The sequence below is a fragment of the Aplidium turbinatum genome, chromosome 4 (assembly GCF_918807975.1).
Source record: "Aplidium turbinatum chromosome 4, kaAplTurb1.1, whole genome shotgun sequence".
NCBI classification, from domain to species: Eukaryota; Metazoa; Chordata; class Ascidiacea; order Aplousobranchia; family Polyclinidae; genus Aplidium; species Aplidium turbinatum.
In genome coordinates, this window is record NC_137475.1 from 5,817,647 (window position 1) to 5,832,393 (window position 14,747).

The following is a 14,747-nucleotide window of genomic DNA, read 5'->3' on the forward strand; positions in this document are numbered from 1 at the left end:
CACTTGAAACAGTGGGGAATTTTTACCTAGTCCCCATATCATAATTCTATGGCCCAAATTTTTTTTACATTATTTATTAGATATAATTTTTAGTTATTGTCTTGGTGTTTACAAAGTAGTGCAAAAATGATAAAAATATAATAAAAAAAAGATGACAAAACTAACACAATTTAAAAAATCTAATTTAGATCAATAATAATGATTTGCGTCAACTCGAATGCTTTTCAGCTTCAGAATTATGCCTGATGGTTAAAAGTTCAGCAAAAGTAAACGGAAACCTTTTTAAATCACCTGCTGTAATTTTTCTCATTCCCACATTTTCCTTAAATAAGTTCTTTTCAGACTTTTATAAATTCAACAAATTTTAATTTTCTTTTCCAGATTGACATTAAGGTTTTGCTGATGACGAAATCCTGACGTCATGTCAACCCTGACGCTACTTGACGTGGATTTTACTCCTCTGACGAATCAGCATTTGAAAGATCAACAGAGAAGAATAGTCTTGAACAATGACAAGAGAAGAAAGAAAACATTTAAGGTAACCACAGGAGAGATTCTTCATTTTTCTGCTGCTGGCAAAAAGATACTTTTTTGCAGGATTTCTTAACATGAGTTTTATGGGTTTATATATAGTATATCTTTTGTTGCATTTTTGAGTTATTAATTACTTATAACGAATCTTTTATTGATTTTTGAGATGTAAACTGTTGTAGGTCATTTTGATTGCTTGATGGAATCTCTATTCTCGAACTGAGAAAGTTTCTTTGAGGGCTTAATCTTGGCATTTCCGCATACTTGTAGAGACTTTGAACCACTGACGCAGGGTCGGTTATCGAGATTGACAGAGTGAAATTTCCGATATTTGTTGAAGTGTTGTTACCGGAGAGTTATTCCATCTACTAGGTGCCGCTGAATGGAGAGTAGTCCTAAAATACATTCCTCAAGCGCACTCTTCGAGAGTCGAACCAGCCCCGCTTTATCTTTAGTCAGACGCTTAATCACTGAGCTATAAGAGCGGCTTGGGTTTAGTAAATCTTTGTTACATTGCTGAGTTATTATAATTACTTTAAGCAAATCATTTGTTGCTTTTCGAGATTTAAACTGTAATGGGTCATTTGTTGCTTTAAGAGTTATTTTTGCTTGATTTGGTTCTGAGTACTCTTTGTACTTCTTGCGTTGCTTTTCGTGTGTCTTTTATACTTTCAAAGGGATTTTTATCGCGTTTTAGATACTCAACTGCTTTTTTGTGACTATCTTATTACTTCTTCTTGCGTTTGAGGCCGCCACAGATCATGTTGTTACATCCAGGCGCAGCAGCCAATGGATTGTGTATTCATCGAGCGTTGTTATGTCCACATGTCTATCTTGTGGTCAGTATACAAGACATTGATAGATAATGTGTCGATAGTGTAGTAGATAGTATTCCAACCTTGTTTCCTGTCTGAACTTAATTTTCTACACGATCCCATAAGAAGCGCCGCAGCAAGAAATCAATCTGGAAACTTCACACATCACCAGATGTTTGTTGCAGTATTGACATGCTACATTATTGGTTACTTTATGTATCAACTAGAAGGACATAATTAAATACGCGGGTCGGGTTAGTTGAGTTTTTATGATTATCTGCAGTTATTTATTATGATATATTGCCTTTTTGTGGAATGCAGAATCAAAACTTTCAAACATTGATCTCGTTGAATTTGGTCTTATATGACGGAATTCACCTAAATAAACTATTGAATAAAATTAATCTTTTTTTTTGCAAACTGCGTTTAAAGTTCAGTAACGTTTTCACACCTTCAACATCCTTATACAACTTTCTATGTTTTAGAAATTTAGACTAAAACAAATTGAAAAAAAAAAATTCATTAGTATTATCGTCTTAAATAAGGTAGCCTACTTTGTTTTTCTCAATTGAAATGATGTTATACATAAAATCTTACCTAACAGGAGGCGAATTGTTGACCTAAAACGCTAACTCGCTCCCTAACTTTAAATTTGCTTATATATCAACTTTGTGTTACAAAAGCGACATTTTCTTTAGAAATATTACAAGTAGACTTCTTTTTGACAAGTTTTTTTTTCTTCTTCTTTTCAAACCTCTAGGTAGGAGAGTTATTAGAATAGTGAGCAAAGAAGATGTTGTAGGCTACTCTCGACGGTAACCTTTGTTTTCAGGGAGTACTTCACTAAATGAGTTTTATTTTTACAAATCAGGCGGAAGAAACTGAACAGGCTTCCAAGCATTTGAAGGCGAACTCTGACTTAGAAGCTGGAAAAAAGCTCCCGGAGTATCTTGAGAGCGATGTGGATGGAACGCTCTGCATCCCATTGGTGGATCCGGACCCTTATTATGATGATAAAAATGTAAATATTGAAACTGTACGATATTGTTTATTTCAATGCCACATCTAGAACTGTATAACATTGTTGAATGAACAATTATTGCTTAAGAATTTCTCTTTGCTTTTTTCATTATTTTTGTCGCACCACGCATTCTTTTAGATCATTGATGAATTCAAAGGAAGACTTAATGAAAAGTTTAGTGACGAAGTTTTATTTTGGAATAATCTAGTATTTTTTGACGATTACATATAGGCTACAGTAAGTGCCCAATTCAAACTCTGAAGCATTTTGCTCATGTAAACTCATTTTTCTTTATAACAGACCTACATTATCATGGACAACAAGTATTCTATATATCGGTTTAGTGGAACAAGATCTTTCTTCTGCCTCGGACCTCTCAATCCAGTGCGAAAGTTTGCTGCACAAATACTTATTCATCAATATCCTTTTCTGACATATAGCCGCTTACTGCTGGTGACTGGATGTTTAGGGCTATACGAGCTTGTATCATAGCTCTCACAAGGAGATGTTTGTTTCTATATTTTAGCATAAGTTATTTACACAATATTTTGAAGCATTGTTTCATGGATAAAAATAAATGTTATTGTTTGAAATGTCGTCATTGTGCCATCAATTTTACATTAGTTTTAGAGAACTGGTTTGACTACAGTGTAAACAAACTTCGACGAAATAAACAAAAATTTTACTAATTTGTCTTACACACAAATCTTGAGATGAACCAAAACAAACTCATGGGCAAAGTAAATAAGCTTAAAAAAACCAACAATTTTTTTGGCGGTTTATATTTAGCTCATTTCATTTTTATTTTAGTTGTTTAATTCCTTTGGTTTACCTGGGGTGGCAAAAAGAAAGTTCTTTTTCTCTTAAGTTCAACTATAAAAGTTTGTCCTCATAGCTTTGATAGGCTACAGTGTAAGATGGATGTTAAATAATATTCTTCTTCGTATGAGCTTCTGGGGCCGAGGGTCTATAATTACATTTTGACCACCCTAAATTTCCTATGTTGAGATTAATTGATCTGTTGATAATGTGAGTGACATGTTTTTGAAGGTAAGGAAATAGTATAACAAGCGATACACAGTTTGGTAAAAAAAAAACGTTTAAATTTATAAAAGATATTAGCTTCATTTGTGCTAAACCATGTAGACTACTGCTAAAAACTTGTTGCTACCCTTTTACAACTATCTAGTGAGAAGATATGTTTAAATTTTGTCTTTTAAATGTCAACTTTATATTTAATCGAAATCTATCGGCTTATAAATTAATAAACATTAACCTTCTATTACGTAATAGCAATCTTTAAAACCTCTCCAACGTCACGAAAAGCTATTTTCGTCAATCAGTCATTACATTTTTCATCAATCAAAGCGTATTTCAATGTTTCTCTAAATTAAGAAAAACCGGTAAAAGAAAACGAACAAAGAAAAAAAATGCTTTATCATAAATGAGCCTACGAAACTTTCTCATCCTGATTAACATGCACACAATTGCGTCGTTTTAAATTCTTTTAAAATTTTCTAGCTTTAATTTCCTTACCAAACACAATAAAGGCTATAGCATACTTTTTTAGGTAAACAAAATATTGGATCCTAAACTTCTTTGTATACCATAGCAAACAAATTTGGTTGGTCAAAATCGCTCAGAGAACTTCTCGACAATTTGCTACTTTCTTTTGCATACAGTAGTTGAAGTGAATGGTTTTTGTAAGTTTTAAAACCACACTGAAGAACCCATCGAGAAAGTGGAGTGGAAATGCAATAAATAAAAGCAGTGTCATACTGTAATGGTCTGAAATCAACAAACAGTTTTCAATGCTTTAATGCCCCGAATTAATGGCCTCTAGGGTGTCAAACACCATTGCTTTTTTAGAATTGCGCATCACCGTAGGCTACGTAGTTACATAATACGAAAAGATTTTTGCAGAAAAAATACAACAAAAGATTTCTAAGAAAAGTGTCTTCAATAAAAACCTCTCTCATGTTAAATAACTTCCATAAACGGTTTGGATAAAATTTAATTTGGAAATTTCACCAAAGAAATGGTTTCTGTGTTGGATTGATCATAAACAATTTTCCCAAACTATCATTTTATAAGTTGCTTCAATCGATTACGAATAAAAACTACTGTAAAGTATCTCATTGTTACTACATTATTTTCCTTTACTGCATTATTCTTGCAATCACGTTCTTCAATTCCATGATAATGATCACTATCCTCATCAATTGTGTCTTCATGGCAATGGATACCAAAGACATGGAATGGGTTGATAAATATGTAGAGTAAGTATATAGACCATAACCTTTTTTTTTTCTTCTTTGAGCAAAAGTTTTGCCTCCAGTCACAAAGAAATGGCGCACGTGTACGAGGCCTCTAACTGAAGATGACTATCATATAAACGCGTATACACGTATAAAGCCTACGTATATACACGTATATACGCTTCTTATCACCACCATCCAAATTCGGCGTTGTCCCCACTGGTGGAGGACAACACCGAATGGAAGGAGGCTGATTCTTTCCTTGCAGCGACTTCCTTTACTCCTATTTCCCTTATACTTTTCAATAAACTAAATTTACCAGGACTGTATAAACACAAACAAAAGATTGCTACATTGAAAGTCATCATGCAAGACCGTTGTATATGCTTTTACATTGGAAATGTTTTAAGTAATTTATTACCAAATTCAGTCAATTTCGAATAACTCACTTTAAAATGTAAGCTAACGTAAAATGTTGAGTGTTTTGCAATAGTAACCTCTCTATCAACTAAAATACAGCTTGTAGAAGTTAACTTATGTGTTGAAGTAAACCAAAAGAGTTTCCTTTTTCAAATACATTTTGTCACACTCATGTGGTTATATCACAGATATAACACCATTTTCAATCAAGCTTATTCACATAGAACAACATTTAAACATAGTTGACTGGAGATGACTATTAGGATCAATATTGATACCTGACTGGTCAAAAGGTGATCAAGAGATTGCTATAATATCCATACATTTGTAAGCCAGTTTCCTTTCTAAGTATCTAGTGTTTTATTTCTTCATCGAGCACGTAAAATAACTATTGTATCACAAGACACGTCTGCTGGTAGTTGATATTCAGCGCAATTGTGGTCAACTCCTCTTTCATCTCAACTTTTTACACCCATTTACTTTTGCCGAGATTTTTTAACACAAACGTACTCCATCAACACTTTGTATCAGAATTCAGAACCTGTATGTTTATTGTAGAACTTTCTGTTTTGGTGTTAATACATTTCTCCCCTTGACCGGTGCATGTTATTTATATTTGAGTGCATATGTAGTTATTGACCACTTATGTTATTATGTTGTTTTATGAGGTGCAAGTCTACATGAGGCAATTTTTTTTCTTGAATTTTAACCAACTATTCACTACGTTTCAGGAGGATATTCCTTGCAATTTATACTTTTGAAATGATTGTCAAAGTCATTTCGAGAGGTTTTATTTATCCTCACTTTACGTACATGAGGGACCCTTGGAATTTGCTTGACATTTCTGTCATAGCAACAGCGTAAGTTACTGTAGTTAAAAACAACCTTGTCACAAGAAGCCTATTTGAAATGGTATTAAGTTAGCTGCCAACACTCTATAACCGATAAAATTTCACTTTTTCACCATATTTTTAACAATGTTTGGGAATACTTCATTATTATTTTTTATTGATATTGTTTAAACAGCAATAACCTATTTTTACAATAAAATATAAAAAAGACTTTGAAGAACTGAATTTAAAAACACTTTAACTCACAGTTTTAAAATTTTGACTTAGTCCTAAAATTGTGTACGACTAGATAACTAAAACATCTTTCCGTGTGAACGTTTATTCTGTGTATACAAATGTTCTTTTGCCTGTCTTCCTTTACAGCCTTCTCTGTGAGCTTTTAGCATTGTTACATGTGGAAGTGCAAAGTCTTTCTGTTCTTCGAGCCTTTCGCGTTCTACGTACTTTGAAAGCTATTTCAATTAATGAAGGTTCTTTTTCTAAGCAAGTTAGCTGCTTGAATTATAATCACTGACATCTTTTACTACATTTTCTTGCAAAATTTTTCATGTTTGTTTTTTACGAAAAATAAAACTAACCTGATCTTCCATTTCTTGACTGCCTGCATGAAACTTCCTTGTTTTTTTAAATTACTTTCATATCTTCATTTCTCATTTATTTTTGAAACAAGTCTTTGCTTCGCAAACACAGCAGCTTTTTGTTGCATTAAAATTTTAATACGTTAAGACCTTTGAGCTAAGGAAATTAGTTGGAATGGTTGTTCGTCATACAGTTACATGGATTTGATCATCGAAGCGACAGCTGATTCCAAAGGGGGGATACCTGGAATGGCGGCCCTTCGTGCGTTTCGAGTCCTTCGCGCTTTGAAGGCTATTTCTGTAATTCCAGGTTTGAAGTTTTGTGAAGTTAACATAGTTGATAAAAAAAAGCTTTATAGTTAACGGATTGTGAAATATATTTGCATAAGTTTTGATTCAGTGCAGTCGTGGTGACGTGCAGTGGTTAACTAATGGGGGAAAAATCTAGAAAACTCTACTGCACTGTACGAGTATACAGGCTAGGCTATACAATACAGTCAAATTGTTTTTCTTTGGTGAGTATTTTCAACGCCGATTTCATTGGCAGTTAATATCTGTTTATAGGCTTTACATTTTACCTTGTCAAATAAGCTAGACATTACACAAGCATTCGTATTAGAATTCAACAGCACTAACTGCTGATGCGTATCATTGTCATACCATGATTGCATTTGCAACAGTTTGAAGTTTATTGCAATGTCATTACATGTGTGAATTTCATTTTGCATTTTGATTTTTTTTTATTGTTTATCATGTTACTTTGCAATATCACTTGCTTTCTGCATGGAATTTCATCTACCTTTACAAAGTCAATGCAAAACTATGTCAGGAATCGTTTGTTCTTTTTCGCATTGGTGTTTCATGAATTTACGATTTCACAGTTGATATACAAATAAGCTTTGGCGTGACGCCATGGTTGAGCAGTGGATAGAAGCATTATTGGACACAAACGTTTGTGAAGTATTGCCCAAAAAACCTGTAATCAATACCGAGGCTGGGAAAAATTTGTGATCAAAAGAATCTATCTTTCTACATCATAACTCTTTGAATTCTTTTTGTACAATATGGCTTTTTCTAATACATTTCATATTCATTAAGTAATTTTTCAGGTTTGAAAGGAATTGTTTCCGCTCTGATTGAATCCGTGAAAGCCTTGAAAGATGTAATGATTTTGACTCTGTTTTGTCTGGCCGTGTTTGCACTCATAGGTCTGCAACTTTTCATGGGAAGTTTGAAGAATAAATGTATGAAAACGTGGCCACCTGGGTAAGTGAATATGTATGATACTTAATGACAAGCTACAAAATATAAGGTCAAGTACATGTTTAAGTTGAACGAGAAAGCTAAAGCTAAATACAAGATACCAAAGTTAAAAGTTCTGTTTTGCAGCCTTGCTGTGAAGTAAATGGGATCGTTCAAAATAAACGTTTCCAGGTATTCAAAATACTTGCTATATCTTTGCCTTAATTTTGTTTGGAAATCTAAACCATGTCATGTCAATTATGTTTTGTAAATAAAAGGAAGACGTAGTTAGTATTAAAACCTTATACCGCAAGTATGAGAAATTTTTTTTTATTCTATAGTATAAACCTACCACTCATTTAATCAGATCATTTCTATTTTGTGCAGAGACAAAAATAATGAAACGTTGCGGATGGCGTATCACTTTCAAAATTTTTCCGACTACGGAATTCAGTTGCCCATCGTACGTCCGTACGATATTGATCCTGAATTTACACAATCACAATTTGTTTACCAAATACTCGGTGGGGATAAGATCCCATACACCTCTCCGCTTCTAAACACCACAAGAGACAAATGGCCTGTAAGTGGATTATTTGTCAATTTTTTTACTGATGGTTCATGATAAAGTCATCCAGGAATTTACTTTTTATCGTCTTTCCGCAGTATGTTGGTTATGCGTTAAACAGATTTATTGAAAAATTTCATTTGCTGGGCTGAAGTACTACACATGGTACATTGAAAGCAGGGACGGATCTGGCAAATAATTTTCGGTTTCAACACACCATAATGATGAGTAGATCTTCGAGCATGTTACTTTTCTGTGTTTTAAGGGGATGATGGCCCCAATTGCTCCCCATCTGCCCCTGGATCCGTCACTTGTTGAAAGGCATAGATACTAAGCTCAAACCCTTTCACTAATACTGTAAGGAAAAAGATGACTTCTTATAAACATGTATGTATTGTAGCCTGGACATTTGGTAGCTTTACCGATGGTGTGCCGCGAGAATCCAGCCGAATACTGTCACAATGGCACTGTGCCAAAAGGATGGAACAACGACAGCTTCGACGAATGGACAAATAACGACTGTAAGTTAGCTTAGACAGCAATTCAGTCGTTTTTTACATTGAATCAACGTCTGCAGACGTTGATTCAATGTAAAAAAGGATTGATTTGCTGTCTGGGATCATGATAACAAATTGCCTAGCACGTTCATGTCATGAACATTCAACTTATTTACAGATTCTGCCTAATTTTGTTGCAGTTTTCAGTTTTCTTGAAGTATAAAAGTGGGAGTTTTTTTCTGTTTTAATGTAACAACAGTTTCCTTTTACCAGCATTTCTTGTCGTATCCAAGCTTAGGTCTGGTGATTAAAGGTTTAGTGAGTTGAAAGGAAAATAAGCCATCCTCCGTGTCCAACTTTAATTAACACTGTTGATGTGACGCAAAGCAGCGAATATCCGTTTTTCAGATGAGAGAATATCCGTTTTCTATTTCGGTTGCACAAACTTTAGTTGTTTGTCCGTCTTGCTTTTGTGAGAAAGCGAACATCGGAAATCCCCATTCTTGTATGTACAAGGGACAGATACACGCAATACGCACTAGTTAGCGTTACCCCGCACTGATGTCTAATTTATCTGCTTCATAGCCGAGTGACGGCAGCCTTGATTTGACTCGCAAAAGGCTCCGGTTCGACACCGCTTAAAACCATGTGGCTGAGTCTTTGCCAAGACACCTAAAGACTTACCAAAGCGTGGACAAGAAGATTGACTTCCTCGCCTTTCCGTTACGTAATCTAAATCATTGAACACTGGGGGTAAGCCTGGATACGACAAAAACGTTTTATGTAGCTCGTTTCAAACGAGCATGCGTTTGCTTGTTTTGGAGTTTTATTTCAAGCTTCAATTCTTTGGTGTAAAAAAATCCCAAATAATTTGAAATCTTGTTTTTTCAGGTAACTATTGCTTCGTAAATGGAAATCCTTTGGTGTGTGGAAATGGTTCTGGCAGCGGGTATGTTCTCATGGTAACATTCAGTTCGGTAAACGCACCGTTTGCACGTTGATCAACGTTTGCAGACATTAAATCAATGTACAAATAATACATTTACTATCTGAGATATTTGTATTAAATAAAAGAACGGTTCTTTAGAATGTTTTGTTCCGGCAGTTCTGCATGTTTGTAGCTGACATGATTTGCGAATATTTGTTGTAATGTCTTTTAGTACCCCGGAACAAAATAAATGCTACCATTAGATGGTACCAGTAGATGGTACCAGTAGATGGTACCAGTAGATGGTACCAGTAGATGGTACCATTAGCCACGTGCGACATATTGGAATGTTAAGAAAAACACAATTGTAATGCCGTGCAAATTAAAGTGCATTGATTGTTATTTGGATTCTCAAACAAATATTGGCAACTATACCAAACCGGTACGGCATCACGGTTCATGTTTGTTTGTATGTAGCACAACTACAGTCTATACCAGTGTTTCTCAACCTTTTTTGGCCCAACGCCCCCTTTATGAACTGGAAAAATTTTACCGCCCCCCAACAATAACGATTAATTACAAAAAGCGAATATAAAACAATAAATACTGTTAATGCTACAAAAGTGTTCAATGCCAAGCAGAGCGAATTACATCCAATATAGGCTTTTACCAGTCCCTGAAACCCTTACAGCCTGTTTTACCCTAAAAGGTGGATCATCAAAAGGTCCTTATTCAAATAGAATTATATTTCTGTAAGAATATAAGGACCTTCTGATAATCCACCTTTTAGGGTGAAACAGGCTGTAAGGGTTTTAGAAGCTAGTAGCTATATTTGATGAAAAGCAAATATATATTTGCGAGCATGAAAATGAAAACAGTATAGGCCTAGTGGTAGTCAGTGTGAGTCTTGGGCTTGGTGAGAAGAGCCAGTTTCTTCACATCCGGTGTAAAGCCAGTGAGAAACTTTCGAATATCACCTCTTATGGATATGTCAAGTGGGTTTCGCTGTTTGGTATGTAGCAGAACAACACAACAACTCTTTTCTACCAGGTAGCCTATGCGGTAGGAAATGCTACCACGAAAATACGAACCCTTTAACGAAATCGTTACGCTGGGCGGTAGATGGGGTTAAAGAATGCCTCCTAATAATCAAAACGCCTCCCTTAAGCCGAGGTAATCATACCGCCCCCCTAAAAAATCAAAACGCCCCCTGGGGGCGGTACCGCCCCCGTTGAGAACCACTGGTCTATACTAAACCCAGTAAAAAGTACGTTTGCAAACAGTGATACAAACCCAAGTTGTTAAACAAACATAAAAATAAATAATTTAACGGTTGTCATTTTCACCATACATTAGTTTTTGCTTGATTAGCTTGCTTTGTGGTTTTGAGTCTGCGAATGTAAGTCTGACATTTTTCAAATTTCAGGCATGAGCATTGCTCAAATGCTCAAAGAAACATGTTTGTATGCATTCCACCCGAAAAATGAAATTTGGTAAAAGTGGAAATTGAGTGTCCCCAACCCAAAGTTTTGTCTAATGTTGAGTTTAGGAAGATGGTACAAAACTGTAAACTAAACTGTAACTGTAAAACTGTAAACTAAACTCGGGTGGCTAATTCATTCATCTCTTTCTTTTGGGCGCTTTTCCTTCTGCAACTACGGCCATTCAATGTATTACACCCTGCATAGAGGGGAGCAATGTTTTTCAATACCAATTTTTATCAAGAGTCGAACCAGGATCTCATGATTAGAAAGCGAGTTCCTTATCCACTGCACCATTTCACGACTAATATAGTAACGGTATGTCAAAAAATACTGTACATATGCAGGACATGCTGGGAAGGCTATACCTGTTACAACGGTGGAATAAATCCCAACTATGGCTACACGAATTTTGATGACTTTCGCTATGCATTTCTAGCCTTGTTTCGACTGATGGCCCAAGATTATTGGGAAAATCTGTACCAGTTGGTAAATACTTATGCATTATAACCACTTTAATTCTGTTGTTAAATAGAGGAAATACACCAGACAAATTTATTACAAAATCTGCAATAGACTATTTTTAAGATTTTTTAAAATAATGATAGGATTTGGAGTAGGCCTATCGTGTGCTTAGTAATTTTTCTGTTATTCGTTGAAATTGCAAAGCCTTTTATAGTAGCGTCTTATTTCACAATTTACAATCAATATTTATACTGCAACAAGTCATGACTTTAAATATTTAATGTAATCCAGACTGTTTGTTCAGAATTCTCAGATAAAAGGCTGCTGTGATTTATTGCTAGTTATTTATAAAATGAAATAAACCAACCATATGGTTTAAAACGTATTTGATTTAACATCTCAAAGCATTGGTGTTGAAGTAGATGAATTACCGTTTCGATTCATTTTGGTTTTAAACTGAATGTTCAGCCATAGTGTAGCTAACATTGAACAGATAATAAAAAAAGAAATTTAATTTTTGGATAAGAGCTATTTTTGGTTAGTGGCTCTAAACATGTGCCAACAAATTTACTTTCCGTGCTATTAAGGCGAAATTTAGCATATTATTCCGCAGCATAAAATTGCGTGTAGCCTATACTTAAAGCAATTGATCAGCAAAACCATGAAACTATATTTTATTTTTGAAGAAAAACTTTACACATAAGATTTTATAGTCTTGCAGTATCGAGGTTATGAAAAGAAAAACACGATGATTGATATTTCCGTTTAAGTTAATGTCTTACTGAAAGTTGTTCCACACAATATAACCCAAAGAAATTCTATTTTCGACATGCACCTCAGCTTTTCATAACACGTTTTTAATTTTTTTAAGCTTTGAATTGGCAAGTAGAATATTTAAAAATGCTTTTCCAGACTCACTTGAAGACTCTTTTTGTGCAATCGCTTCTTTCACGCGTGAAGCACTCGATTACTGCTCTTTTGGGAACAATTTAAAAGGCTATAAGCGCAAAAACAGTTCACTTATTTCATCGAACAGTTCTGTGCACAGGTTTTAAATATTTCATGAGGTTGAAACCTGGTTGCGTTATTTTAAAACAGCACTTGCTGGTTTCGTGCAGAAAAATTTAGTGAATATGATTGTTGAACCTACATTGGCAAAACCTACTGTGTATAGTTTAGGCTGTACAGTGTGCAGCACATGTTTCTGACTCTATTATGAATTATGTAGACTTTGCGGGCAAACGGACAAATCTACCTTCTTTACTTTATGGTGGTAATCTTTCTTGGTTCCTTTTACTTGGTTAACCTAATCCTAGCGGTGGTGGCCATGGCTTATGAAGAACAACATCAGGTAAAATAAATCCATCATGAATTGTTCGTAGTTTGTACAATCAATGTGAGTTACAAATTTAAGTGGCCATAAAGTGTTTAAATTATAACAATTTTTCTAAACTTTAACAGATCGCATTAAAAGAAACGTATTAACAAATTCCTTTAAAACATTTCTGGGGCCTCCGAAGGGTATTTAGACTCCACGTTGGAATCCATTGTTTTTTTATGTGATTTCCTATCTTCCAAACAGGTTATTTTTCTGGGTATGTAGGCTACTGTATCTGTTTTGAAATATAGCCGATTATATAAACTTGAGGCAGTTAATGACCCAAAGTTTTGTTGTGGCCAAGATCATAGCTGTAATTCGCAATTGGTTGTGGCCAAAACAAAGAAAAGCAAAGATGATTTTCCTTTTTTTAGCAGAGTTTAGGTCACACTGACGTGAATGATAACTGGTTTACTCTCGTAGAAAAACCTTTGACTCTGAATGGTTTTGAAAGTTGTTCGATCGATAAGAAATTGGCCAAGTTAAGGTTCCATTAGATGTAAAGAATTTTACCACAGAAATCAATAGACTTTTTTTGTATCCCACTGTAAGAAAATTTGGCTACTGCCAGAACAGCATTTTCTCCCTTAAAATGCAATATCTGAAGTTCTGGCTAGCATTTGCAAAGTAGCACGCTTATAAAAGAAACTGAATTATGCATGGCTTAGTTGTAGTTCTTAAAGTGAACGGGGTCTCGAAATTGCATTTTTCTGTATCGATTGAACAAGGCAACAAAATCTTATTAGTTAGCAATAACAAAAAGTTTTCTTTGCCAAGGTCCACCGAGCTCCGTTTATCACAACACGTTTTTTGTTTAGATGTTAACCAAATCCAGTTTTGACTTTCACATTTGTAGCATTCTTATCAAACAAGTGACCAGATCAACCCATTGAAAATTCAAACTTATTTTAAGTTCTCAAATTGCAAAATCCAAACTTATGGCTTAACAAACATTTCAAAAAGCCAAACTCTCATTTTTATCACAACTGCATATGCACATCGGCAACCAACGGCAAAGAAATAAAGCGGCACACAGCTGTCACCGTTTGCTGAATGCTGGGTCTCAATGATGCAGCGCTATTTCTGCCGCATGCATGCCATAGTATGATTCACTCGGTCCTTTACTGATATTTTCAGAATGATGAGTTTCCTATATTTATTTTCTTTTTCGTTTTTTTTTTTTTTTTTTTTTAATTACGTTTATACCAATTTGAGAGTGTGTGGTAGAACCAAACATACTTTAAAGTTCAAAATTAATATTGGTAAAGTATCCAATGCCATGCATACGAAAATTAGCGTATAAAGTTGAAAATAATTTAAAAAAGAAACCGTTTTGAAAATACACTAATTCTGGGCTTCTTCCAATAAGGATTTTTCTCTTTCACACTTTATTTCCATGTGCTCTAGCCTTTCCATTACTGTCTAATATTCCAAACTATAAAATGTTAATATTTAAGATTAAGATTGACAGAGGTTCTTGCTGAATTAATAAAATCTGCTGTTCAGGAAGGATTATATTTTCCAAATATGTTATGAAATATTTTTACTACAAATAGACCAATGTTTTGTAGATAATTGCTGCAGAGGAAGAACGTAAAAAAGCCCTGTGCTTGAAGAAGAAGCAACAGCTAGAATCAATGCTGGACGCCGTCAGGAAATCAGAAGTTAGACTTCAAAGTCGAAGGGTAAAAAATGCGCATGTTACCTATGTACT

The 14,747-nt window shown here is 34.6% G+C and overlaps 1 protein-coding gene across 1 annotated transcript in view; it reads left to right on the forward strand.

The window, feature by feature from the left end:
* The first annotated feature begins 421 nt into the window (after positions 1–421).
* LOC145768856 (sodium channel protein type 9 subunit alpha-like) overlaps positions 422–14,747 on the forward strand; it is a 43,370-nt gene continuing 29,044 nt past the window's right edge. Inside the window, exons 1-13 of the mRNA XM_082580462.1 lie at positions 422–538; positions 2,218–2,367; positions 2,668–2,786; positions 4,551–4,646; positions 5,777–5,905; positions 6,669–6,784; positions 7,584–7,740; positions 8,104–8,299; positions 8,685–8,805; positions 9,673–9,730; positions 11,538–11,679; positions 12,884–13,006; positions 14,605–14,718. Of these exons, the coding sequence (XP_082436588.1) occupies positions 422–538; positions 2,218–2,367; positions 2,668–2,786; positions 4,551–4,646; positions 5,777–5,905; positions 6,669–6,784; positions 7,584–7,740; positions 8,104–8,299; positions 8,685–8,805; positions 9,673–9,730; positions 11,538–11,679; positions 12,884–13,006; positions 14,605–14,718 (1,638 nt within the window). The remainder of the gene's footprint in view (positions 539–2,217; positions 2,368–2,667; positions 2,787–4,550; positions 4,647–5,776; positions 5,906–6,668; positions 6,785–7,583; positions 7,741–8,103; positions 8,300–8,684; positions 8,806–9,672; positions 9,731–11,537; positions 11,680–12,883; positions 13,007–14,604; positions 14,719–14,747) is intronic.